This window comes from Strix aluco, chromosome 7, assembly GCF_031877795.1.
Source record: "Strix aluco isolate bStrAlu1 chromosome 7, bStrAlu1.hap1, whole genome shotgun sequence".
Classification (NCBI taxonomy): Eukaryota; Metazoa; Chordata; class Aves; order Strigiformes; family Strigidae; genus Strix; species Strix aluco.
The window spans coordinates 14,106,816-14,133,903 of NC_133937.1; the positions used below are offsets into that span (position 1 = coordinate 14,106,816).

Consider the following 27,088-nt stretch of genomic DNA (forward strand, 5'->3'; position numbering starts at 1 on the left):
GAAAGAAAATAAATTCTGAGCAACAACAGATCTTGCCATAAGTTGCCTCATTAAACTAGGATTCCCACGGTCTGAAATCCTAATCACTGGCCTTTTGGAAACCTAGTGCAGCACTTTAAGGCCATCTCATCCAGTCAGGTATTCTGCTTGGATGACCTTGGGGAGTAACTGCTTGTTTTAAATGTCAGCTACCAAATTCCCAAATCAGTCACCAATAATTTATATTCCTAGCTGCAGAAACACCTTTTTCCCACAACACTTGATTGCCAAAGTGCTTTTTATCATTTGCTAGATTCTTAGCTTGAAAGAAGAAAACAAAACCTAATATTTTACTGACACTTGTGGAGCTTTTCCACCCTGCTGGGGAAGCCTAAATACAAGCAGATTGGAGCAGAACAGGAACAAAGAAGCCATGCTAGAGGAACTTGCTCTAAAAACACAGCTGAGCATGCCGAGTTCCCAACGCACCGGAGACGCAAACAATAATATAAAGTGAGGATGGAAGCTCTTGCTGTGAAACCTCTTGTCCCCGTGCATCTCTAAGACTATAGCCAGCCTAGAAGTATTTACACGAAGGCCAGTGCGAGGCTGCACAGCTCAGAGATACAGCCAGAGCATGCAGCTCCACATAAAGCCTTTTGTGTTTACGAGGGGCCAGGCTTTTGCTCAGGGAGCCATGTCTTATTGTTTACCCACTGGGGTGCTGCCTGCTGCTCCTTATTAGGGCCCCTGCCTCTACAGGCATTTCTTGGTACAGTCAGTGCAAGCATTTTTTAACTATTACTTACAAAATGGCAGTGGCTTCCCCAAGGCCATATCTTTGTTTCTTTGTACAATGCTGTGATTGTGTAAATTGTCTTGCGTAAGCACATCAGCCCACTCTGGAATTCTTGTTTTTTTTTTTTTTCCCCTTATGGCCTTTCATTGTTGTTCTTTTATGGTGGGATTTGTTCTTTTGCCATCTTGTCACAAATCCATTCCTGTGGCTATGTCACTTTTAAGGAATAGCATGGCTAAGTCTGGTCTTTCAATTTGCCAGAGGTCTGGGGAGCGGCTACTTCTGCTGAGAGAGCTGTTGCCAGCAAACTGGATGGGCTTTCTTACACTATCCCACAAATCTACAGAGCTCCCGAAGCCATGAAGTCCAAAGCAGCCACTTGTAGTTCTTACATTGTAGTCCTTTCTTGCATATAGCTCAACAAATTATCTTCTAAATCTAGTGATGTGACTTGTGACATCAAAGCTGGAGAGTGAGAGAGAACTTCCTCTCCTAGCATGATCAGGCAAAGCAAGTCCTTGAATCATGAATGCAGACACTGCAAGCCTCAGCATTGTGTATGAGTATTTCTTCTTTCATTTGTATACAGAACAAACCACAAGTGAAAAACAGAGTCTGTGAGGAACTTGCAATTTCAACTTTTGATGATCAGACAGTGGTACGGTTCTTAGGAGCATCTTTGTTTCCACCCCTGTCTCCACCTTAGCTGTAATTCCACTTCAGGGACAGTGTTAGTAGTGTACAAGACCTGTCTCTGAATCATGGATCTGACCCCTATTTCCTCAGTTGCTGATACTGATCTGGCAAGTTATAAAAGAGTGACCTGAAAGCACATGTAGAGGCTTCCCCATTTTCTTTTGCTGCAAACAGAAGGGGGTTGGCTGACCACTGGGCTTTGCTGGCTCTGCACATGTGAGAACCCATCAGGAGATGTTTATATGGGGGGAGGCTGCTCCAAGACAGACCTTCAGGGTTTGTTAGAGGCCATGTCTGCAGAAACCATTCTGGTTAGCACTGACAGCATTGCATGGACTGCCAAATATGCCTACAGTAGCCCCATTTGGGCCTCGGGAATACAATAGTACACAACCAAGGTTGGGCAGGAAAGAGTTAGCTATCAGGCTTTCTTGGAAGAAAGGAAAATTGCACTTAATTACCATGTGCCACCTAGAAGGATTGAGACTATTTATGTTTTTAGCCAAAGACCCACTCCAAGGGAACATATAAATCAGGATCAGTATTGTTGATTTGCCAGCAAGGATGTAATCCAGATCCCTGTATCCTACATGTGTTGGTTCATCATTAAAAAACAAGACCCATGGAGGTTACTTCTTACTGCTTGTACAAAGGTAGTCATATTCTCTGCTGAATGACCAGTAAGGAACAATCTAAAGCCTGACTGAGGGCAATGGAAATTCCACTGGCTTCCAGCAAGCTTTGAAGTGAGCCTGGATAGATCAGATATACTGAATAGATACAATTTTTACATATGTTATCATTATAATATAATCAGACTTTAATGGACAGCATTGCAAGAATTAAAATATTATTTTCAAATACTCTAAGCTATGTACATAAAATAAATTTCTTCTATTAATCATGTTTGCACTTGAAAATCTATTGTTTTAGCCACATTAAAAAAGAATCAATATCCTTAAGACTTGAATGTTCTAAATGTTCAGATCAGATATCACAGACAAACCACAACGCTTACTAAAAGATGGGAGAAATTACCTTCATGTAAATAAAGTGCATCATCTTCAACACTTAATAATTTAGAAAGAGTTCACCTCTTAATGTTAAGTAATATAATATTATTTAACTATACTATCTGAATGATGCTAGATGAATATAGGGTTATGTTGCCATTGTCAAGAGGAATTAAGGAGCTTGATGTGGGTTAGAAGTATTTTCCTTCTCTTTGAATGCCATGACCTTGATATCATCCCTGAGTCTAACATTAGTTTTTATGCAAATAAAATCAATTAGCATAAAGCATATGATAAAGTGGCAGCTGCCTTTGTAACAGTGAATCTCCAGGGCCGCCTTGCTCCCTGTTTCTCCCGCTAAATGTACACAAAGCTGCTTGCAAGCATTTCTGATGAACTGAAAGAGCCACAATCCACATTTCCTAAAAACACTTACGGAAGGCTGTGAGTCTCGGTGATCCAGAATGAAATACACTTTTGCCAGCATAGTGAAGAACAACTGTACCAGCTCTTTCTGTTGACATGTGTCAGCCTCATTGCTCATGTATAAATATCAGAGCTAAATGTTTTCAATTCAGAATGGGATAGATCTGAAGCCTCAGCTGACTGAAGAGATGTTATATGGGGTAAGACATTATTACTGAACCTTGGCTTATGCTTCTGAGGCTATGTTTGTCATGTGAGATTTGAGTTAGGTCCTCAGCTAAAACGCTTCATGTTTACTGCTATTGGTATTATTCATGTTCATACTATTTGTGTGTCCTAACAGACCTGATCACTACATTTCAAATGAAATTTAAAGGAGAACTACAGTGTTGCTTGCTAGAACTAAAGCTGATGAGTGTCGGCTGTTGTGGTTCCCCTGCTAGCACCAGGGCACAGTCTCTTCATCACAGCTGGACTTTTCTGCTAACAATAACAAGAGGGAAATTTTGGGTTAAGAACATTTAGGTTCATTTTTATCTCTCTGCATTTGTTTGAAGCTTGACCTCGCAAACAAGAGCATGTCATGTTAGGAAAGGAAAATACTGAAACGCAATAAAAATGGGAAATAACCCATTTGAAAATGACCTGATTGGTCATATTGTTTATCCCAGTCTTAGGAAGCTTGGAAGTAGTCACATTCTGCCTATACTTTGGCTTCAGCTACAGCAAAAAGTATTGGCTGTGCTTTTCATCTTGGTTTAAGCAAGTAATGGTGGCAACAAGTTTAGCTGCAGAACTAAAATACACAGAAGCAGGAGATAGTCACTGCTTTTTGCTTTTTCCTTTGAGAAAATCCTGAAATAGACAGTTAGCATGAAGAGGTCTCAAGAGAAGATGTGCTGGTGATCTAACTGCAGAGATCAAGTATATGTCAAGAGGCAGAAAGCAAAGATCACCAGAAAGGTACAAATTCACTGCTATATGCAGATCATAGCAAAAGGAAGAATTAAACCCTTATTAATCCTAGCTTTCAATGTACTAAAAAACAATTTAAAAAAAGACATCCAGCTTTATTCTCCAGTAGTAGTTTCCTCCCTGCCTTCCCAGGTCAGTGCCATGCCAAGCTGACACAGCCAGTGACTGGTGGTGGTATGCACCATTTGATGTGTGGAGCAGGCAGGGAGGCAGCAGGTTAGCCATTGGATGGACACAAAATGGAAAGTATGCATTAATCCAGGGGATGATGCTTCTGGATGAATCTAGCACATATTTTATATTACTGATCAGAGGGGGGTTCAAATGGCTTGTGGTACATGGAAGGAGATGAGTAGTAAGGAATTTTCTAGAAAGGTGAGGAAGTAGACTTTTGTTTTCTTCCTGGCAAACAGGCAAAACAGATTTGCACGTTTCTTGCTAGGAACAGTAAGCTATAAAGCAAGTCCTCATTTTCCAAGGTGCTCAGTGAGGATATTATGCTTGAAATTCCCATGAGGCAAAATTTTTAAATTTTCAAATGGTGTTTCTACAGTGCATATTTAGAAATGGGAATCAAACAAGTAATGAAAAAGGCCCAGTACATAAAGCCTTCAGATACTCGCAACTCTTCTCTATTTCCTTTCATTTCTGTTTTTGATGAGGCTGTCCTATAAACAGACATTTCTATCCTTTTCAAACTGAATGCTAAGGACTACAAAGTATGGAGGAATACATAATCACCATACAGACCAGTATAAGAAAAACTGCTGTTGAGGGTCATTAAACTAGACCAAGAACAATTTCAGTGGACAGGCTATGTGTTGCTGAGCCTGTTTAGAAATAGCATCTCAAAACTTATACACCCTGTAGCTTAAATTTTCAATAGTTAGGTGCTTAGCTCACTGAACTAACTATCAAGTGACTGTTGATATATATCCCCTTACCAAAATACATGACCTGAAAATCAGTGTTCTACTAGGAAATCCAGATGTATCCAGAGAACTGATTTGAAAGCCATCAACCCAATCACCTATCACACAGAAGATGCCTGCAAAGAATTTCAGGCTTCTGTTTATTGTGGAATTGCCTGACTTTGGAAGGATGGTGAAGGGCAAGAATTCGTGATCTGGATGTGTGCAAACACAGACCTAAGTTTCCAAAAGGAGTTTCTTATTTTGGAAAACAAAGCCCAGACACATTCCTCCAAGTCTTCTTAGGCACTAAGTTCATTGAGATATCACCCAGAAGAGCCAGGAGTTCAGTACACTTGTACAAAAAGAAACCGAAAATCCCATCCTTTAGGTTGCATTCCTAAAAATAACTAGTGCAGGGTGGATTTTTATTTTTCAAAAACTGATATGATACAAACATGAGATATTTGGAGGCAGAGGGATGTGTTTTCTGGCCTCCATGTGCTAGTTATTTCCCCATCTGAACAGGGAAACCTGTAGATGAGGGTATGTAGATGCCTGCAGACAACTCAAGGCTGTGTACAGCTTTGCAGGCTGTGCTACAAACATCCTATCCCTTTTGCTAGAGAGCAGCTAAGAGGACAGGGTGCAGCAGGGAGTGAGCAAACAGAATAACACGTACACATGGTAAATTCTATTCAAAACTCTTGTTACAATTCTTAAAGACTGATAGGGACCAGCCACCAGGTATGCATCACCCATGAGAAAAAAGGAATTTCAGTTCTTTAAAGTGGTTAAGAGTGAAATCAACCATACCTGTGCATATAGGTGAGAAAGATGAATGCATAAAGCTGACAGTTTTCTTTATGTCCTCAGCATAAGTGCAGACAAAGGAGCTACAACTTGTGTTCGTACACAGATGAAGATGGCTCAGTGTCCCCTGCTCCTTTCACAAGTTTCATTCAGTATCCTTCATGCCAGCTTTTCTCCAGAGTCTGAGTCATCAAAACTAACAGAGCAAAGAGGAGCTCAGAGCTGGACTAAAGGAGACTCCAATTGTCCTGAGAACTTTTCCCAAACACAAATCTTTGCTTGGCCAGAGTGCAAAGAAGGCTATGGGAAAAATACATACAGCACGCAGGAGGCCAGGAAGGCCTGACATAGTAGTGTCCTATGGTCTATCACTGCCATGACTTGGAGAGCTATTCACTTAGAGAGGCTAATAAGGTCACTTTGAAATTGTGGTCTAAAAGCTTTTTTCCCCTCTTTGTCCTTCTGAGCCCAGACTTCCTTCCAATAACATTTCACCTTCCAAAAGAAACAGTCAAAACCTCCAGGTTTAAAGTACTATATCATACGTGAAGGTCTGTAGCCCAATTGGAAAATGAATAATGACTTTTTTTTAAAATAATATTAACTTGATACCAACAAATCTTTAATTATAAGCCTAGGGTCACAAAGCCCAAAATATGTTCAAGGGTCCCACTAACTCCAACCAAACTGAGGCAAAGGGGTTTCCATCTGCGTTAACCTTCATCATAGCCCCTGCCTGAGAGGGGCAGTGCATTGTCCCTGCCACAGACTATTAAGTAGCACGCAGAGGAGTAAGGCATGAACTGAGAAGCCAGGTTTAGTCCCAGGCATCTCCTTGGAAGGCATCTCCCAGCCCTGTCCTCAACCACAAAGCTTTTGCCCCAGAATGATCTCCCCTGTGCACACACTTCAGTGTAAAAAAAGCATTTGAAATTAATATCACCGAAGCTTCTGTTCTTTGAAAATTACATCTGATATCAGCCTACTGGCAAAACACATTAAGTGCAGGCAGGGGAGAGGGGGAATACAAAGCAGAGGATGTGAACTTCCGCAGAGCTCAATAGGAGAACTGTTGTTATCATTGGCCTGGGTATTGTGGCTTTAAGTTACAAATTACTTTAAATTGTAAAAACATCAATAGCAAACCTTGGAGGAGAATCCCCAGAATGGCAGTAAATAAAGAGCATCCTGTCCCTCTTTATGCCACAGTTAATGTGGGAGGTGATATAAAATCCTAGCTTGGCAAGTGCTGCATGTCAGAGTTGATGAGTTGAAACGATGTGCATGTACACAGACCCAAACAAAGAACTTCTAGCACACAGAAAAATGACTGCAATAATTACCTTAGACGTTGAGCAACGCAACAACATTTGCTCTTATACTTTGGACTAGTTCTCCTGCATTTTTACACAGGCTCCTATTACTCTGGAAGTGGCAGGTGGCTTTGCAGGGATCCTTGGGGCTGGTGTTATGGGGGAAAGTTAAGCTCACAAAATACTTCCTTGTCAGACCCCTCACCACCCTGGGAAGAGGACAGATTTCTCTTTCTGTTTTGTCCTGGGTCTGGAGTCCTTGCCTAGGAGTCCCACCTGCTCCTGCAGCTCACATCCCCTGAAACCAGACCCCATCCAGCAGCTGCATAAATCATTACGAACAGGGCTGCAGCATGGTGTCGAGCGGTTGGCAGCACATGGTGGAGTGACTCCCTTCTCCCTTGCACGCCTCCATCTTCCCCTAAAGTAAACAACGGCAGTCCCCACTGTGAACCCAGTTGCGAAACCGCACGGCACTGAACTTTATCTGTGTGCCGAATGGGCCGCGCGGCAGAGAGCGGCTCTGGTCTGTGTTTTCCTGCCGCCTTCCAGGCTGCTGCCAGCCAGGGAATTCTTTCCATAGCTCATGCGGCTGCCCTGGGAAAGGAAGCCTGCTTGCAAACATGCAGATGAACGTGGTGGTGTCGGCAGCTTAATGCCTTCTTTTTCTGGGACTGGGTCAGGTCTGAAAATGCATTTAAATAAATTGCTAATAACCATTTATATGTAGCTAGCTCCATCAACATTTATCCCATGTCAGATAGCTTTTGTTTTCCCCTAGAAGCTCTTAGGATAAAAAAGCAATGCAAAAAGCAGGCCAGTCAAGTTGCAAAGTTCAATTGCAGATCAGAGTAGGAACTTCCCTCTGACTAGATAATGCAAACGATTTTTGGTTCAGACGTAATTATAACAACATGTTGTAGATGCTGATGCTTTTTTCAAGCTGGAATTTCCAAAACTGGCAAAAGCTACCACATCACAAATGAGGAAACCACTCCCTTGGTGAAGAGAGGATGGTACAACTTTAAATCAGGGGAAAAGAAAACCCTCAAAAAGCCAATATATTCATTGAAGCTATCCATACGCAGAAGTGGTGATCCAGGGATCTGAGCAGTAATGCTCTGCAGATGCCTCACGATCCAAGTCATGTTTAAAGGAATTCTTAAAGTCTCACCCACACAAGAGATTCTGGTTTAAAGCCAGCTCCAGGAAACAGCACTCTGCAATGTTTCTTTCATATAATGAGAACTTCTATGGGTTCTCTTTCATTATAATGATTCTAGCAGACAGATAAAGAATCAGGACCCAGCTCTACACACTGAAAGCAAAAGTTTATCCATCTCCCTCTAAAGATTGCTCTCCTAGCAATATTTTGGTTAGACTCATTTATCTTGTGTGCCATGACCTGAAGGAAGGATACTGTCTTGAAATTTTTTAAAACTATCTGCAAGCATGGAACCTCCACTCAAGTTATTTATATGAGTTCTTACAAAATAAGAACAATGGCTCTCATCTTGATTTAAATTTTCTAACTTAAGGGTCTCATTATAAAAGGCTAAATGGCTGTTTTGGTTGAAATTGAGCTTTCAAGCTGGATTTGGGCTTTATTACTTGGGCCTTTTCTTTCCCATCTGTATAGAGATATGCCTGTGTATTCCCCGGCTTTAAGTAGTAAAACTAATCTGTGTGTGTCAAGGGGGAGAACCTGACAGGAAGAAAAAGGGGCTCTAATTGTGATTAGAACTGAAAACGTATTAAAACCAGGAGAGGAAATCAGCTTCAGGAGAGCAGGTCATTCTACCGGAGCTAAGGCATGTTCAATGCACAAGCTCTAAATCTCGCTGTAGCTTACCAAGTCTCAGGTTTCAGAGCCCTGGAAGATTAGCAGGCTAAGCAGTGGTGAGCTGTACTGTTCACAGCGTGTTCGTTGGGCCCTCAGGAGAGAAATCTCAGTTTAGTTCTGTTTTTGTAGTAGACTTTTAGCTTTTTTCCATCACTTTGGATGTGAAAGTATGTAAATTTATTACTAAGGTAAATTGAACTGGGCTCTGTTTTTATAGCAGAGGGGGAAATGAAAGACAGCAAAAAAACAGCCATGAGTGCACATAGACACGTAAAATGTCCGGGTGAAATTTGCAGTGACTCACCATTTTAGTGTATTTTGTAGGCCATGTTCCAAAATGCCAGCTGTTACATTGTGTGTAACCCTCTTGTAACTGCAGTCAAGCCAGTTGCTGCTCACTGTTTGAAATTACTATCACTACAATCATGCCAGTGTTGTTCTACCAGTACGCAGCTTTGCTCAATCATAGAATGGTTTGGGTTGGCCTAGTTCCTACCCCCCTGCTGTGGGCAGGGACACCTTCCACTAGACCCAGGTTGCTCAAAGCCCCGTCCAACCTGGCCTTGAACACTGCCAGGGAGGGGGCAGCCACAGCTTCTCTGGGCAACCTGTGCCAGTGTCTCACCACCCTCACAGGAAAGAATTTCTTCCTTATATCTAATTGAAATCTACCCTCTTTCACCTCTACCCCTCATCCTATCCCTACACTCCCTGATGAAGAGTCCCTCCCCATCTTCCCTGTAGCCCCCTTTAAGTACTGGAAGGCTGCTACAGGGTCTCCCTTCAGCCTTTTCTCCAGGCTGAACAACCCCAACTCTCCCAGTCTGTCCTCATAAGGAAGGTGTTCCCGCTCCTGATCATCTTTGGGGCCTCCTCCTTATCCACCGAGTGGTCCATCCATCAAATCCATGTCTCTCCAATTTAGAGGCAAGGATGTTGTGTGGGACAGTGTCAAATGCTCTGCACAAGTCCAGGTGGATGGCATCAGTTTCTCTTCCCTATCCACCAGCACTGTAACCCTGTCGTTGAAGGCCACCAAATTTGTCAGGCACAATTTGTCCTTAGTGAAGCCATGTTGGCTGTCACCAATCACCTCCTTATTTTCCATGTGCCCTAGCATAGTTTCCAGGAGGATCCACTCCATGATCTCTTATTTCCTCTTCTGTTGGCCATTTCAGTGGTAGAGATGGGGAGGCATTAGATGCCCCAGGCCTTTCTAACTTCTCTAACTTGTTGCTTCTCTAAAATCCATAAACTTCCCAGAAACATCTGCTCCTGCCTGTGCTTTCCTACTGGTTCCAGAGAGAACTGTTTCATCCCACACACATCATCTAGAGAGAGAAGAAAAAAAGAAAAGATATTTCCTCTCTTTCTTTCTTTGTTTCCACAGGATGAAAAAACCACTAACTGGGATGGATAACTTGTCAGGTCTCTGTTGTGCAAAGATACCTAAGCAAACCATCCTTAGCAGCTGCACAGCTCTGACTTATGTCAGTTGGGTGGCAAGCATCTTTGGCTAAAATGTATCTTCACAGGAGTCTTTTTTTTATGCCCCCATTATGTATCTTCTTTCAGCTTGATACACTCCAAATGAGTACAGATATGTTATATATATTTCAACAGAAGACACTCTCCTCCTGCAGCCAAGCTGAAAACCTGGTTAGCGCAGGACTATGTACTTTCAATGCATGGCTTCCCCCAGCTTCTAATGTATCATTTAAAAAAAAACAAAAAAACAAAAAAAAACAAAAAAAAAACCACCACAACCAAAAAACCCCCAAAAACCAGCTCTTTTTGGAACACAATCTCATGCCAAAGGTTATAGCAAATTCTAGCAAGTGGACAGAAATTTTCCTCCCTAATTTTGTTTTCCTCAGGGAGTTGTGGTTTCCACGTAAACACTTCTATGATCAGGCCCTGTGAGACATGCCTGGAAGAATATATATTCTGCCTAACACATATCCACCATATCTTAGCAGCTAAGAAAAATAATTCTGCGGTCTCACTACACTTCACCACTATCACCTCAGCCTGGCTGAGCTAAAAATTAGAATAAAGAACAAAGTAGTGTAGGTATGTTGAGAGAAACCTATGGCCAATAACTTCACTGTTGTTTCTGGATTTTGTCCCGTCTTTTATGCTAGATTTCTAGCTTTAAGAAATAGTGTTTGAAACCCATGAAATATAGTAAATAAGGATAGGGATAACATAACCCGATATTCGTTCACTTCTCACTGCAGTGTGGAGCAGCAAGCAGCACCAGCCTGTGATATCCAGAGAATTCACTCTAAAATTTAGATCAATATTTCAAATCATACAAAGGACTTTTTTCTTCTCTGTTTTTGTGTAGGTTCTGATACACACTGTCTTACTATAGAAGATCCCCTTTGATGTCCACACACATTTTATATGCCAAGAGCAATATAGTTAGGGCCTTGGAGGACAAGGGGAAAAAATGTAAATTAAGTTATTCTTGGAAATAATTTGGATCCTGAGCTCCAGACCAGAGAATCTTTGAACCTTCCTGAGCAAACTGTTCAGTGTCTGAGCCCAGCCCAACTCTGGATTTGCAGTTATAAAAAGGACAGAATCCAAACCATGGGCCTGGATGCTTATAAGTTCCTGGGCTTTCAATATTTCTGCATTCAATTTTTTTTATCCTGAGCCCCCTCCTAATTTTTCATACAAGACATCTCTGAATCTTTTGGTTTGGGTTTTTCCTCACGTGCACTCACTTACAATGTCAGGATGCTATTAGATATTTGTAAAGCTTACTAAGCAAATCCCTGGATAGTGAGTCTGGATCAGAGCACCAAGAGATTTATTTCTTCCACAAATTCCAAGCACAGGCTCAAGAAAAAAAAAGGCAGTTCTGGGATTTACAATTACAGGATGTTTATCTTTAAGGTGTGCACCTCCAGTAAGCAGGTTCTGAATTCATCTTGCACATAATCATTGACATTCTTCCCTCTCAGCAAAATAATAATTCTTTATCCCAGTGGAACAAAGTGGGAGGCAAACAGAGCAGAAGAGTATGTGAGTATGTGTGAAAGAGCTTGCAGTCTGGTCACTTGGTGACTCAGGGACTGCAAAAGAGAAACTGAACTTCAGCATGACAGAATGGGAACAGAATAGTTTCACATCCAAGGGGTGAGACTCCAAATGAGTTGGGGTTTTTGTTGTTGTTGTTTTTTTCCCCTTCAAACAAAGCATTTCTCTGGAAAAGTCCACTTCCTTAGTGGAAACCCAAGCCCTAAAGTAGCTAAAATAGCCTTTTCTCTCTCCAGTTGGTCTGTGCTTCATGGCTTCTTGGAAAGAAGGATTTTTAAGCAGGAAGTCATGTTGGTTAATGGCACAGGGCAGAGCTTCCAGAGGAAAATCCACCTACAGCCATTTTTAAGGTTGGTAATGAGGTGGTTTGTAGCCCTTTCTTCCCTAGAGAACAAGACTGAAAACCAGATCCTGATCCAAATCCTGTAGCTCTTAGTTTTTAGACATCTAAGCACTCCTTATTCCCCACAAAGCCTCCAAGAGATGCTGGGTCTCATGAATCTCATGATTCTACATGCAATAAACTTCCCATACATGCTAAAATTTCCAAAGGAACCTTAGAGAACTGGACACTTGAGTCCCAGTATTTCCCACAACTCTTGTCTTGCTTTCAGCTTGCAATTCTTTTGATTTATAGGCATGCCACATCCGTGTCTTACACTTTGTGTTCAAGCAATACATCTCCATTTTCTTGTACTGCTCTAATACTTATTAATTAGCAAAAAGGTACTTTTGTTTTTGCAGTTGCTGCTGCTTTTATATCTGAAACTTGTAGTTCCAGAGAGTATTACAACAATCTGCATAGCTTTAAAGAATTAGGGTAGATTGGGATGTTAATACACCAATTGGCCTTTTATCTATAATCTAGGTCTTTTCTCTAGATGCATATCAGTAAAGACCCAGCTCAACAGACATAAACTTCTACTTTCAAGCAGTGCATATATCCTGCTGTGTAACAACCCTTTTGATACTAAAGATATCTCCTGTCATGTTTTCTTCACTGCCAAGCATTGATTGTTGACATAAGTGTTTCATTTAATAAATATTACCAGTGTGTATGAATGTGAGGGGCCACATGGCAGCAGTCCTAACAGGAAGACAAAAGTGATTGCTTCAATAGCAAATAAATGAGGCCCTAAATCTAGATAACTTAGAGAAGCATCGGTTTTGCACTAAATTGTCCTGCCTTGGGGTTGCTTTAGTAATGACAATATATGCATAAGAAGCAATTTGTAAGGGCAGACATTTGTATGTCTGTTAAAAGGAAACATACAATGCCTGAAATCAGGATCTGAGTTGAGAGCCAGGACACCTGGATTCTCCTCCCAGCTCTGCTCCTGCCCTGTACATCTTTTCCATCCATCCATGCCTCAGTTTCTCCCCTGTAAAATGGGGATCATGACATTGACCTCTATAAAGCAGCCTCTGGGTCTGTGTAAGCTCATTATAATAAGACTAATCAAAAAAACTTTTCCATGCACTATCCTATCAGCCACACCTTTTTTAAGCCTTTCTTTAGAATCAAAATTGTTGAAAACTACCAACCGTGCCACCTATAGCTGACTTTCCTTGGCAACCAGTTAAACACATTAAGCATGTGACCAAAACCTCATAGCCAGTCTCAGGGAACTCACTGTGATTCTATTCCTTTTTTTTTTTTTAATGTAAAAAATTGATAACAGACTTCCACAGTTAAATTCATAAAATCTGAATCTGCTAATCCTTGAACTGCTACGCAAAAACTTCAGCCTTTTATAGCAAAAATGCTGCATGTGTAAATACAAATTACACAAATAGAAGTGTGCTCTACTGTTCCTTACTTTGGTACCCAAGGACTTTAATTCATCTGTTAGGTTGTCATAGCATTTTATCTAACACACAGAGTTTCTGTGAGGTATTAAAAAAAATAATGGAGAAACCACAGTTTTACTGGTGCCCACAGATGAAGATAAATGATGACACATTTATTCATTCTGGAGGACCACATGCTCAAAAAATAATCACATTTGCGTCCTTGTGGTTATTCATGATGAAAAAGCATTCAGCGAGAGGAATGAACATTTACAAAACTTCCCTAAAGAAATACAAATGTTTAAAAATTTGTTTGTCAGCAACAGATTGATTTGTGATAAGAGTCTCTTTCAAATTCATGAAAGGTAAGTTTGCCACATTACTACTGGATGAATGCCAGGGAATCTTAATTTGAGGCTGGTCGAAGAATTAAATGGTATTTTAATTATTAAACATCTATGTAAATCTGGTGTAAATCATAAATCCTGTCTGTTCTGTGTATATATTCTAATAAGACTTGGGTTATAGTTACTGTTAATTTCCATAGTGTGTGCTGAATAGGTGTTGCACTGTTAAGTACTGTGAAAAGCGCCCTTTCTGTTACCTGATGCAGACAGGACTGACCCCACTGCAGACCCCAAATCTTTGAACATTAAAATCTCTCCAGACTGGAAATGCAGCATGAGCAAATAGCAGAGCCAAGTCAGACCTGCAGGATTACTGTGTGCTCTTGCTGGACAAAAATTCTGTTTTTAAATTGACTCTGAAATAAATATTTAGCTATAAGCCTTTGAGAGTCCTCATTTGTTTGGGTTTATATTCTACACCAGCCCATCACAGTATTTGGTAATTCACATCCCTTGGGGTGGCTTCCTACTTAGAGCATTGCACAAAGAATGCATTTTCAGGCTAGATTTCCAGTAAATAACCCTGCAGTTCCAGGAGATGGACTAAAATAGCAGCATGCGTGCAGCTCAATGCCACTTTAGTTAAGTTCAGATCTCTCTCTATTATTCTGATTACATCCTCTTCTGTCCCTCCCCCAACACTAGCATCTTTGTCAGTGTCCTCTTCCTACAGACCCATCTTTGCTTGCAACTATACTCTCATGGCGTCCTGCATCCTGCGTTGCTTGATTCATTCTTCCAACCCTTTCCTTAGAGTCATCATCTTCCACCATCAGATTCACAACTGCTGTGTAAGTACTGCCAACATTGCCGAAAGCCTGGAGATACTCAGCACCTTTTCTCAGACTATTAGACAGGAACAGCCTCCAAAGAGAAATCACTCTTAGTAGAGAACAATGACTGAACAGATACTTCAGGAAGTTTAAAAATCCTCTAGTGGGTGTAAAATCTTAAAACAATGTGACAAAGATACACTTTATGAGTTGTAGTTGCCACATGTCCTGCAGAATAATGGTTTTTATTAATTGCAGAAGAGTTTTTACCATGCCTAACACATTGTTCTCACTCTTTATAAATCCCTGATTCTGGTTTTGAATCCAATTCGGTTCTCGGTCTCAGTGAGTGCCAAAGATTGAAACTATGCATTATATGATGCCTATTTCCTTTAAACCTTTTCAGTGTGTTATTTTCTAATTCAGTTGAACATCTTCCTCTGCAACAGAGCTAGGAGAACTTCCAGTTTACCCACTCTGCACTTCTGTCACATACTCATTCACTTACTGTGCCTAAACAATCCCAGTGTTTCTTTAGCCTTCATAACAGTCTTCTGAATCTTTACACTTTATTGCTATCTGTCTACAGATTGCTTCAAGTCAAGTTACTGACACCCACTGCTCTCCCTTCACCCACAAATCCAGTTATTCTATCATAGAAGGCAATCAGGTATGATTTATCCTTGGTAAATCCATGCTGACTCTTCCTGGTGACCTCCTTCATGTACACAGAAGTGGCCTCCAAGAGGAGGTGTCCCATGATTTTGCCAGGGACCGAAGGGAGGATGACCAGCCTTTATTTTCCCAGATCATCCTTTTGGCCTCATCACAGCCCAAATCAAAAGATATAGCAGGGTCTCTACAGACCTAATCTACAACAGGCAGAATAACCAATGCAGATTTTAGCCCTCTCAGGAGGAACTGGCCAGAAATATATAGCCAAATTGGAGGACAACTGTGCTGGGCAACTCATGCAGTCATAAATCTGAAGAAATATTAGTCACATTTGTTTAACTTGTAGACTAAACGAGCTCTTGGAGGTGGCCTTATAGTTTTGTGTAGAGATACCATGCTCAGTTCAGCCATTCCTAAAATGCATTGTTCTTCTCCTTTTTGTCAGCTAGCTTACTCCAGGACAGGGTGCTAACTGGCTGGCTGACATATCAGGGCGAGTTAACAATGTATTCTAAGTGTGAAATGTAAGAAAAAAACCTGAATGCTGAAGAAGCATTATTTTTGGTCTTGTTTTCATAGTGTTTTCTGCAGTCCCTCGCTTGATTTTCTTCTTTCCTCCTTATTTTCCTTTCATCCCTGAGCATTTCTTCTCCTCTCCTCTCTTCCACTGGCCTACATTGGCAGGAGGCATCACTGAGCAGAAGAGAAGCCTCTCCCTCATGTCTGTATAGCTTTACTACTACTTGCTTTTCCAGGGCAGTACTTTCACTTACCCCTTATTTCACTCTGCAGAGACAACTTGGCCAGAATGTAGCACATTTTCCAGTCACAGATGTCTCTCTCGGATTCATGCCTGGTTCTTGGAGACGTGGTAGAAGGGATTTTTTTTGTTGTACTTCAACTAATACAAATGATCCCAGGCCAATATAAAGAAAATTTCTTTATCCCCTTTGCCTTGTACTGTAAGATCAGGTCTTTCTGACTGCATATGTTTGCCTCGGTATTTACACGAGGAAAGGCTAATGTTTAATTCCAAATAAACAATTATTTCCATTAAAGGAAAATGACTGCTTTTAGCACATTCCCTTTCAAATATCAAGACATGTCTACAGCTCTGGTCTTACAGTAAGTGACAAAACATACGTTTTCAAGGTCATGAATTTACAGTCAGATCTTCGTGTCTATTGTTTTTCCCTAAACTTCAGAGAAATTTCCAACTGTACTACAGGTCATCCTGCATGAATCCAATTGCAAGACTGGAACCTAAGATTATTAGTTTTTTCCCACAATAACTCTAGCTAACTGGTTTTAACTTCTGAAAGAGAGAGTGCAGAATCTAAGTACTCTTTAACAAAAACATGTATGTTTTCAGAAATCAGAACACTGCAGATCTATTGCCAAGGAAAGAAAAGGAAAGGAAAAAAACCCCCAAAACTATGAAGACAAGCACAAGGTATTAATAAGGTGATATTTAAAACACTTTGATCAGAACTGGTTGCTGAACTGGTCCCTGCTAGTGATGGAGTATTCTCATGCAGAAATACCACCAGCAGGTCACAACAAAGCAGCTCAGTTTACATCAATGCAGCCAGCAAGCATGTTCGCAGACCTACACTTCCAATATTTTTTAATGCATGGATTTTAAATACAATGGGAAAAAGTGGTCACTTCGTCTGGTCATATCGACTTCCTTGATCTTTTATTTTTATTCCTTTGTTTTCCTTCTTTCCACCATTATCATACAATGGAAAAAGGTGCAGGGAGAGGGGGGAGAGAAAGAAAAAGAAGCAAGCAACAAGATTTCCTTGGCTAGTCCAATTCAGAAACATTCAGAGTTCTTCTGGTCAATCTTGCATAAAATGTTTTATCTCTAGTCAGGATCCAGAGAGCACTGTCCTAGTGCTCCACAGGAAAAGAGGAAATGTCACTCTGAAACAGGCTTTCTGTACTTGCTGTTATTTTTTCACAGCTTTTTCATAGGTAGATTGGTCAGGTTGTGCACAGGCACTGTTTCTGGGGAGCAGTGCTCCCAAGGAGAAGCAGCAGCTGCAGCAAAGGACAACCCACAGTTGGCATCAGGGTGCTGTACAGGCAAAAAAAGGAGTGCCTGCCAGTTCTCAAACCAAATGAGAGCAAAGCCATAGGTATACAGTCTTTAACTTCCACGGCTGCTGGGAAAGTCTGTGTTAAATCAGTAACATTATAGGTCTCCTACGACTGTTCATCCCAGTCAGTATTAGAGCTCTGATTTTAATTGCATCTGAAGTGAACTCGGCAGGAAAACATCTTTGTCCTGAGTGATGGACAGCTGTTTACTTACAGTTTTATGTAACACTATATGCACATCACAAGAAGATGATGACACCCACCCTCACCAATCAGTATTTTCTCATGATGTTTCTGGTGCATGTGAGCAAGCATTATAAAGCACTACAGCAAAAACTGTCACAAAATCTTAGTCTCAATGAAACAGATATAGAGTCTAGGAATTAGCCATTTTCATGTTTGTTTACCCTAGCATCCATTTGACTTTAATGGATAACCTTAACAGTGACGGTTTTTAAAATATATTTTGATGTATAAATAAAAGGCAGGATTATCCGTTCCTAGCAGTTTGTCTCAGAAACAATTACAGATTCTGTGGCATCTTGCAATCTTGGCAGCTGTACTGTTGTCTTATATGGGAATATAGATGCATGTTTGTCTTGAGAGCTCCCAAATCCCCACATTCTCCATAGGAAAGAATGGGACAGGAAATTTCTGAGTTACTGGGCTCTTTGGCGCAGCTGCCTCTTTTGCTTTCACACGTATTTCTACAGCAAGATGAGAGCCATCTTAAGCAATGGAAACAGAGTCTCATTCAGCAATGGTTCTTTTCTCTTTTGTCTGCTCTAAAATAGTCTAAGTGTTAGGAGGAGTAATAAGCACTGAACTTTTCCCCACATACACAACTCAGAGGAATGAAAATGCGTTGAGATAAGAACACTTTTTTTTTTTCTTTAAGAAAAAAACAGTTTAAGTTCAGGTTCCTTCAAATTAAGTTTACTACTGGAGTCATAAAACCATGATCCAGCAAAATTTACCTGATTTCAGTATAATTTTTCATATACTTTCAAAGTTAAATACGTATTTAAGAACTTGCTTGCTTGGGTGAGTAGGCTTGTGACAGAAGATACCCACAAACACCTAGATCTCAGCTATCATGCCTAGAGCCAAAGACATTCTCAAATATTTTGCCATATTCTGCAGTCCTTAATCCTTAAATTCAAAGAGAGCTTTCCTTGTTCAGTAACAGAACTTAATCAATTTTTCCTCTTATTTGTGTTCTTACACTCTCTTTTAATTCTGTTTGACCCACATTGCTATAAGAAGAGTCTAAAATTATTAACTTTGCCTTTCTACTTTCCTATTAACCCAAAAGTAACTAGTAATCCCTGGGGAAGTGTGAGGAATAGGAAAGGCAATGACATGTCCCAAGTGCCATAGTGGAATTAAACCCTTTTCCCTTCAGGTCTTGTTCTAGCTCTGGAAAGGTTGTTTCCCTTAACGCAGGTTCTCTTTCAGCCATATTTTGTGCTTTATATCCAAAAAATACAGGTAGGCAGAGGCCTACTGTGACAAGCAGAAAATAGTATTTTGCATATTTCCTGAGTAGAAGTTTTGGCTATTGTTTTGTGATAAAACCTGAGAAACAATAGTGGCTAGCTAGAAAAGATGAATACATACAAGAGGAAGAAAGAAAGAGGCAGCCAAAGTACTAAAGATGTAACAAGACCACAGGCATGACTTTTCTGGAGAGGCTACAAGGCTTGAACCACCCTTGCACTGGTGCCACCCAAGCAGCTGCAGTGTAGATCCATGCAATGAAGCAGCTGTGTCCTCTTCCTCCGGGCAGCAGCCATTGTCTTAAAAATGTACAGGGACCAAGATTTCCCACTGATTATCACTTCTTTCTGAAGTAACCTGTTTTATACATTTTTAAGATGGCCTGGGGGAGGATGTTCAGTGACTTCCAAGGCTTTTTGGAGGGGCTGACAACACAGTGCCTAGGAGATAAGGGTGCTGCCATGCAGGCTTATTCCCATGTGCACAGGAGAACTGGGAATTCAAGGTAATATTTGCACAGTACTCCAAGGAAAGCACAACAACAACAAATGCAAAATATTACTGGTAGTTGTAAGTTCTGCACCAGTTTTGAGGCTCTCACTAGAAGGAATTTTAAAATTCCTAATCTCTTAGCACTTTATATTCAATTGTCCTGAAACCAGATACCAATTGCAAGTGAGAAAATGTTACTGCCCCTCTATTTATGTTCATCCCAATGGGAGCTGTATCTTATTCCCACCAACTTCTACAGCACAATTTCTGCTGTCGTCGGTGAAACCCAATTTGAAACCACACGGGTCATTCAGTGCTCTGCTATCTGATTTCCCCATGGATTATGAGCAGCATGGTTTGCCTGGACAGTAATCCGTTCACGCATTCTGACAAGAAAATGTACAGCTCAAAAGACATATAACATAAACCACTATTTTAGGCCCAAACCTCAAAAAAACCGAGTTGCAGCAGAAAAAGGCAACATCCATATTTTGTATGGGAACAAGATAGTATCTTAATGTAGAATATTTTAGAGCAATGTAACCAGCTTAAAAGTGCTCACATTTTAACTGATGACATTTTGACCAAAGCATACAATCCCCAGACATGCAATTTACTGAGTATAAACAAGCCAAAAGAAGAGGGGAGAAAATTCCTTGGAGTCCGCTACACATGATAGACACAAGCACTACAGAAATCTGCTGATAATCCCCTTTTCAGTTTGTGTTCGCAGCTAAACCTACTTCACTTCCTATGATACTGAATATTATGCAGTCCTTTGAGGTCCACCATTAGCCATAAATCCCAGGCAGGAAACAGTTTTCAAGCCTATGAGGAAAGACACAGCATTTCATTTTCTAAAGCCAGCCCAGAGTAACCAGGTCAAACAAAGTTTGGAATTGAAGCTCTTGAAATCCAGAATATAATTGTGTATGTTTTTCTGTTTGTTTTGTTACCGGTTAACCGGATGCAACAAATAAAACCATTTTTCTTTCTTATTTTCTCTCTCTGCCTGTCTCTTTGGGAGCTCCTCTTTGGGAGCCAATCTCTCTATAAGCCAGTGCTTGAGGTCATAGCTCCCTAACTTTAAGACATCTGCTAGGTCAGATGTACTTGAAGAGAATCAGCTGCTTGCAGCAAGCACATTATTAGTACACTGGAGTCACAGACAAATGTTGAAGGTGTCTCCCTCTTTCTAACAAATACATATATCCATATATCCCACTTAAAATTTCTTGTCTTGATCAGAGCTCTATATCCAATGCCAATGCACAGCATTAGATTAAGAGTTCAAACTCTTAAATGTTTGAATTTTAAGATATAGTAATTATAGAAAAAAATTACAAAACAAAATACTACCCTCACTTTTGGCACTACGTACTGAATTTGCTCCATACCATATTCCTTCTAATTTTCTGAAAAATCATATAAGTAAAGATACAAAAAAATGAAATACTAATTTAATGTGTTGAACCCCTGAAAAATAGATCAGTGAGCTGTACTTTGTGAAAACAAAACCCCACCTTGATATCTGAAACTGAAGATGCAAATCTAGAGATTCTCCAAAGCACAGCTTATGAAGCACTTGGTCCCTCTTCTTATATTCATTATTTAAAACATTTTAGTTGTTTCAGTAGCACACATAAGAAAAAGGCAAATAGATACCCAGGATTCATGCTCATCTCTCCAATTACAAAAATGTGTATACAGATGAGAGGAGGAATATATTTAGTAAGAAATCATTTCTTCTTTTTAAGCCATCAAAGGCTTGTCCTAGAGCTCCTTCAAGCCACCTTTTACATACCATAAATGAAATGTTATTCTAAAATAGAGCAGTCAGTTTTTACAGTAAGGAAAAAATCTGCCTGGAAAAAAATACACCAGGCTTGATTCAAAACTTGCACACTGGAGTGCCAGGTTGGCAGCGGTTGAAAGGGTAATGGAATTGAAAGGTTTCCATCTTGCCGCTAAGCTTTAACATAGTGTGTTAGATATTCATACTGCTTTGGCACAGACCTGCAGCCCCAAGTGTACTAATTTCTGTCAAGCTTTTGAAACTCTCATTCAGGTGCCTGAAAAAGCAGAAGGTACAAGGGAATTGGTAACTTACCCCTCAAGGAGTACTTGAAAGCCAGTCAAAATTGCAGTACCTGTATTTAGGGGATTGCAGTAAATATCCTTCCATACAGTTCATCTCTATAATAGAGTTTAAGAGGAAAATTCTAGGAGCTACATTCACAGACACCATAAAGCCATCAAGCTGCATTTACCCATATAGAGCTGTTTAGACTAGTTTAGGATCAGTCCTGTTATGAAAATAAATATGAAAAAATCATCATATATTAAATGCCCTTTTAAGCTCTGTCCACTTTATCCTCTGTCATCCAATACACATTATTCTTTCCACATATACTAAGAACTAATTTCAGTTACGCACCTATTCATTTCAAGTCTGCTAAGACAGAAAACATTAAGGAGGCATGGTACACTCAGAAACTGATGCAGTCTCTCTACAGGACTGTAAGTCTGTCTCTATGCTTTTACAGTAAACAGAGTCTTAAAAGAAAAGTAAGAATATGAAATAAAAAACCAGATTTAGCGCATTAATTTTAGCAAGAATTATGTTTTCTATTTCAAAGCATTTTCCCTATATTTTATTCTGTTTACATCAAGATCAAAATTTGGCTGAGGTTTAAGTTTTCATTTGACAGCCCTAGGAATAGCTCTTCTGCTTGTCTGCAGAGAGTGTACAATCTCTGTGGCAGTACTGCAGCTGTATTTCTTCCCCATGGCTGAGCCCAGGTCCAGGGGAGCCAGTGCAAACTGCCCAGCCTTGCCTGCAGTCCTCTCTCTGCCCTTGTAAGATCAGCGCACAGGAAGAGCACGGGCTCTGGTAATGGCTTTTGTCTGCAGGAGTTTGTCTTTCAGGAACTGGATTGAAAAGCATGTCTTGATAAGTCACCAACACAGGCAGCATGTTTAAACCAAGATACCTCAACAGAGAAAACGGAACCTTTTATAAAAACATTCTTGCTAATCTACTTGATACCATTTGAGCCTCCAAAAAGTGCAAGTCTGAGAACAAAATTATCTTCCCTATGCTGACTGTAAATTATTTTGATTCTATCTGCATCTTTCAAGTTAGAAGGCAAAGCATGGGGAACATAAGGATTTTCACATAGAGTTTATCAGTCATGTTGTTCATTATCTCCACCCAAAGTAAGAAATACAGAGTGTTTAGTCACTTGTGATTTTTTCAGTGAAGTGAGTTATGACCTAACGCTCCACTTGGTTAGCACATTCACGACACAGTTATTCATTCATTCTTTTGTCAGCTGTGCTCTATCAGATATAGTACTCTCAGATTATATTTCTAACAAGCAAGGTCAGAATGGAGTTTGGAAAAACATACCACCTCTGGCTCCGGACATCCCTCAATTGCAAATTGGTGGAGAGCATCCTGGGGTAAATACTGGTTTATGCTTAGCTTGGTTTTGTACTCTCCTCTGACATCCACTGCTGGCCCTACCAGGAACTGGACTAGCACCTTTGTCTGGCCCAGTACAGCAATTCTGATGTGTACGTGCCTGTACAAAATGAAGCTATTTAATGAAGGAAATAACTGCCTTTAGTTACAATAAAAATTAAAAAGTCCAACTTCAGAGAATGTGATATAGTTACCAGAGCTACCTTAATGATCTACATTAAGGAAAAATTAAGGTATTAAGCATCCTATACTGTAAAACAAAAATCTTGACACAGAACTACCTGACTGGTTGTGGATAACAGGCACCGTTCAAGATGTGATTCAAATACTAGGTAATAAAAACATTTGAAATTCTTTACACTTTGTAGAGAGGGAAATAGGCTTGTAGCTCATTTATTACATACTATTTGGGAACAAGGAAAGAGGTTAATTAGAAAATCACAGGTAACCTTTTATTTTCAAATACAGTTTCAATTTTATTATTTTTTTTTAAAAGGGAAAAATGAAGGTTGAGACTGTACTTCATTGCATCAAAATGAAGGTTGAGACTGTACTTCATTGCATCAGGGGCAATAAAAAGGCTGCATTATTTTAGCATTCAGATCAGATCTGGTTTTAGAGTTGGAAAAGTAGCACAATTCTGTTACAAAATAAGACAGTCAATGTTTTTAGGCATGTCATCAAACAGATATGTAAACTTACACATCATGTGCCTAAAGTGTGTGCAAGTGTGTGCACTGAGATGTGTATCAGCACGGTCCGTTACTTGTCTGACACAGAACAACTGGACACGTACAGGTCAATGTACAAACAGAGCCCACTCTCGGTTTCTGAAGTACTGTCTCACAGTGAAACTTGAAAGTCCTGTTTACAGCATCTGCTGAGAAGTCGCTTTCTTAAACCCTTTTTGATCTCAGTGCTGTCAGTATCCAGCTCCTCTGTGTTAATGTTAACACATACAGTAAGAAAAAGAAAGGAGTACATGTAACATTAAAAAACTGTGAAATGTACGCGAGAAACAAACCAATACCCCTCTCTGAATGATGCATTTTTATCAGCCCTATACGCAAGGACTACCAAATCACAAAGGGAAGAGATGTAAAGGCCCTTTCAGCCTGTCCAGGAGACAGGAAGAAGAAAAAGGAGAGGCACTTGTGCCCTTTTATCATACCTGAGGCCCAGAACATCAGGTTTCAGCATGTCTGAGTTTTGTAAGAGGTTCTTTAGAAAAGACTGAATAAGCAGAGGATGGTAGTATCAGAGGGTCTGAAACCTGTCCAGCGGTTTGCCTGAGGTTTTAAGTATAGATGTAGCTTGATGTTGCACTGGCAGCCAAACTTGACTAGAATACAGGTCTCCAAACACTGAAGCCCTGCTCTTAGACCTTATCCTTCTGGAAGTTGAGAAATAATTACCAGAAGGTGTTTAGGGTTTTTTTTCATTATTTTACATTCCCTTGGTCTTCTCTGCTTTCTGGCTTTGCCAGTGAAAGTGCCTACTGCTCTCCTGTTCTTGCTCCCCTTCCCTGATTTTCGTGAGTTCAAATGTTTGGAAAAGCTTTGTAGAATTCTGCAAACTTCTTCCAGCCGTGCCAAAGCAAACTTGAACTCACAGCCTCTGAGGCTTTCCCATCACTGCTGACACTGTCTTGGTGATCTGCCTGCTACAAAGTTTTTGCTGGGGTTTTCTGACCATTTTTGCACATCCACTGTGTTACAGCTAAATAAGCTACAGATGCCAAGGGGAAAAAAACCCAAAAAACTTACATTGCTTTCCCTTGGTTGGTTGCATTACAGAGCTGTTTAAATACAAAAAGATAGAGAAACAGAGAGGGGGGGGGAAAGGGCAGAAAGAGAGAGAACCAGTGTGTGCATGTGTATTTGAGGGAGCAGGGGAACGGTAAAGGAAGGTGCTCTTAGTGAAAAGAAGTACTGTCTCTTTAAAACTAAAATGAAAAGAATACCCTCTGTGTTTTCTTTAGTCTTTTTCATTCTTTGGCAGCATCCCAAAGATTTCACTGTCCTTGTCTCCAGCATCTGGAAACCATCAGGGTAAACAATAGTGTGCTAGGAACTGGAACCCCTGCCTCAGCTCTCATGGGACCTTGCTCTGGAGAACATGAGAACACAAACCATTGGACACCATGTGGTCAATTACTTCAAACTAACAAATCTGTGTGCCTTCCTATTTTCTGTTTTCCTTGGCACCACATGACCCTTTCACAATGGAACCCAGCTGTTGAAAAAGCCAGACATTTTCTTTTTTAACCCCTTGCTTACTTTTGTGCTTGCTTTCCACAGTACGTTTAGGGTTGGCATGTGCCCTAGGTAAAAGTGTCCTGCTTATTAAAATCCTGGCTGGCTGTAATGTTTGCCTGTATTAGTCAGCAGAGAGGCTCGAGAGTATTAACTTAACAGGATCATACCGCAGTGACGACTCCACAGGTGGTCCTGGGTTTCCTGACATTGCGTGCCAGCACTTAAAGCAGATACACCAGGACACTTTTACAGCCTGCCTGTTTTGTGCAATCAATAATTGCATGTGCAGTTGTGACCTACTTTTAAAAATTTGTTCCCAGTGCAGGTGCTATGTTGGCAATTACAAAGAGCTAAAGTCACCTCAAAACCAAAGACTGTTGAGGGAGCCTGCCCTTTTCAGTGCTGTGGAATAAACTTTGCTCTGGATTAACCATGCTAGGTCCAGGACAGAAATGGGTGGTCAGAGGGATAAGTCCTTTTTCTTTCCAGGCTTCTGTTTCAAAAGACAGTCTTTGAATTGTGTGAAACAGTCCAGTGTTAGTGACCCCATACAAGCCGAGACTTCTGTACTACATTTAGATGCATCATCTTATTCTGTTTTACTTTCATTAACTTTCTCCAAAGAACTTGGATGCTGAATGGAATGGAATTGTGTGAGAGATTCAGGGCTTCATCTTTAAATCACCTTTAAAGTTGCTGAACATTCCCAGCACACGCTGAAGAAAAGCAACTGACATTTCATGTATAATCATACATGCTCCCAGATTCACAGATTTTATTTCTGGGAGAAAGATAGGTACGTATGTAATGCTACAGTTAGAAGACAGGAATAAAAACAAGGACATGCCACGCATTTGAATCCTTGCAGCTAGCAGTGCACCCAGAGATGTGGTGTTACATGCTTTTTGGCACTCAACTTCATCAGTTTTGACCTCAAACGTGATTGTTTATCTGCTGAGCAAAGACAGTTATATCAGTTTGTAAAGGTTAGGGAGTTGGCACTACTATAGTCAGGAGACTTGTTCAGGGCAACTAGATTCACAGTGCTAGCTATTTTGATTAAATCTGTGTCCCAGTGTGAAGGGGCTATCACACTCGACTGGCCCAACCTATGTCCACAGGTTGACTGGTAAGGCTGGCCTTGCCTCTGACTACATGAGGGTCTTTCTGGGGGTTAGCTGTTCAAGCCCTGACATCTTGACTAAGCACTGAGCTATAAGCACACTTTATTTATTTCCAGGGTGCTATATTAAACTGTACCACCCAATTTCTATTAAGATTACAGAAATCCGTAGAAATTTAGGACCCTGCCAATTTATTTGCATTTCCAGTGAGTAGTGGAGATTTGGTTTTTTTGACCCTCTTTGCATTTATACATAAAACTTTTTCACTGTAATGACCTCACATTAAAACACAACACAAATAATACAAACAAAATGAAACAAAATAATAATATATTGGTATCTGCTGTGAGCTGCAGACACCAACCAGAATCACAAAAGTTGACAAGTTTAAACTTAAAAGGCAAACAAACCAGGAGACTGCTTGGGGTACGCTGAATAAGCAGGGAATGCTTTAAAATGTTACCTGCAGGCTTGTTAAAGATATGCCACTGAGTCTAAGACTAATGAGATGGATGCCTGGAATTGGTGGAAGGTGGAATCTTGTTCCTCCCCTTTTAGTGAAGTGCAATGTGTATTTTGCATACAATTGTATAGTTATATTTCTTTTAAGAGAGATAATGATGAATCATTAAATGGGTTTGCTGGAGGAACTCCTA

At 40.4% G+C, this 27,088-nt stretch overlaps 1 protein-coding gene across 2 annotated transcripts in view; it reads left to right on the forward strand.

Annotated features, from left to right (window-relative positions):
- Positions 1 to 27,088, forward strand: part of ZCCHC24 (zinc finger CCHC-type containing 24) — a 121,860-nt gene that overhangs the window by 51,074 nt on the left and 43,698 nt on the right. Inside the window, exon 3 of one of the 2 annotated variants that reach the window (XM_074830526.1) lies at positions 16,838 to 16,918. The exons of the other annotated variant lie outside the window; for it this stretch is intronic. Within the exon in view, the coding sequence (XP_074686627.1) occupies positions 16,838 to 16,918 (81 nt within the window). The remainder of the gene's footprint in view (positions 1 to 16,837; positions 16,919 to 27,088) is intronic. 2 annotated transcript variants of the gene reach the window in all.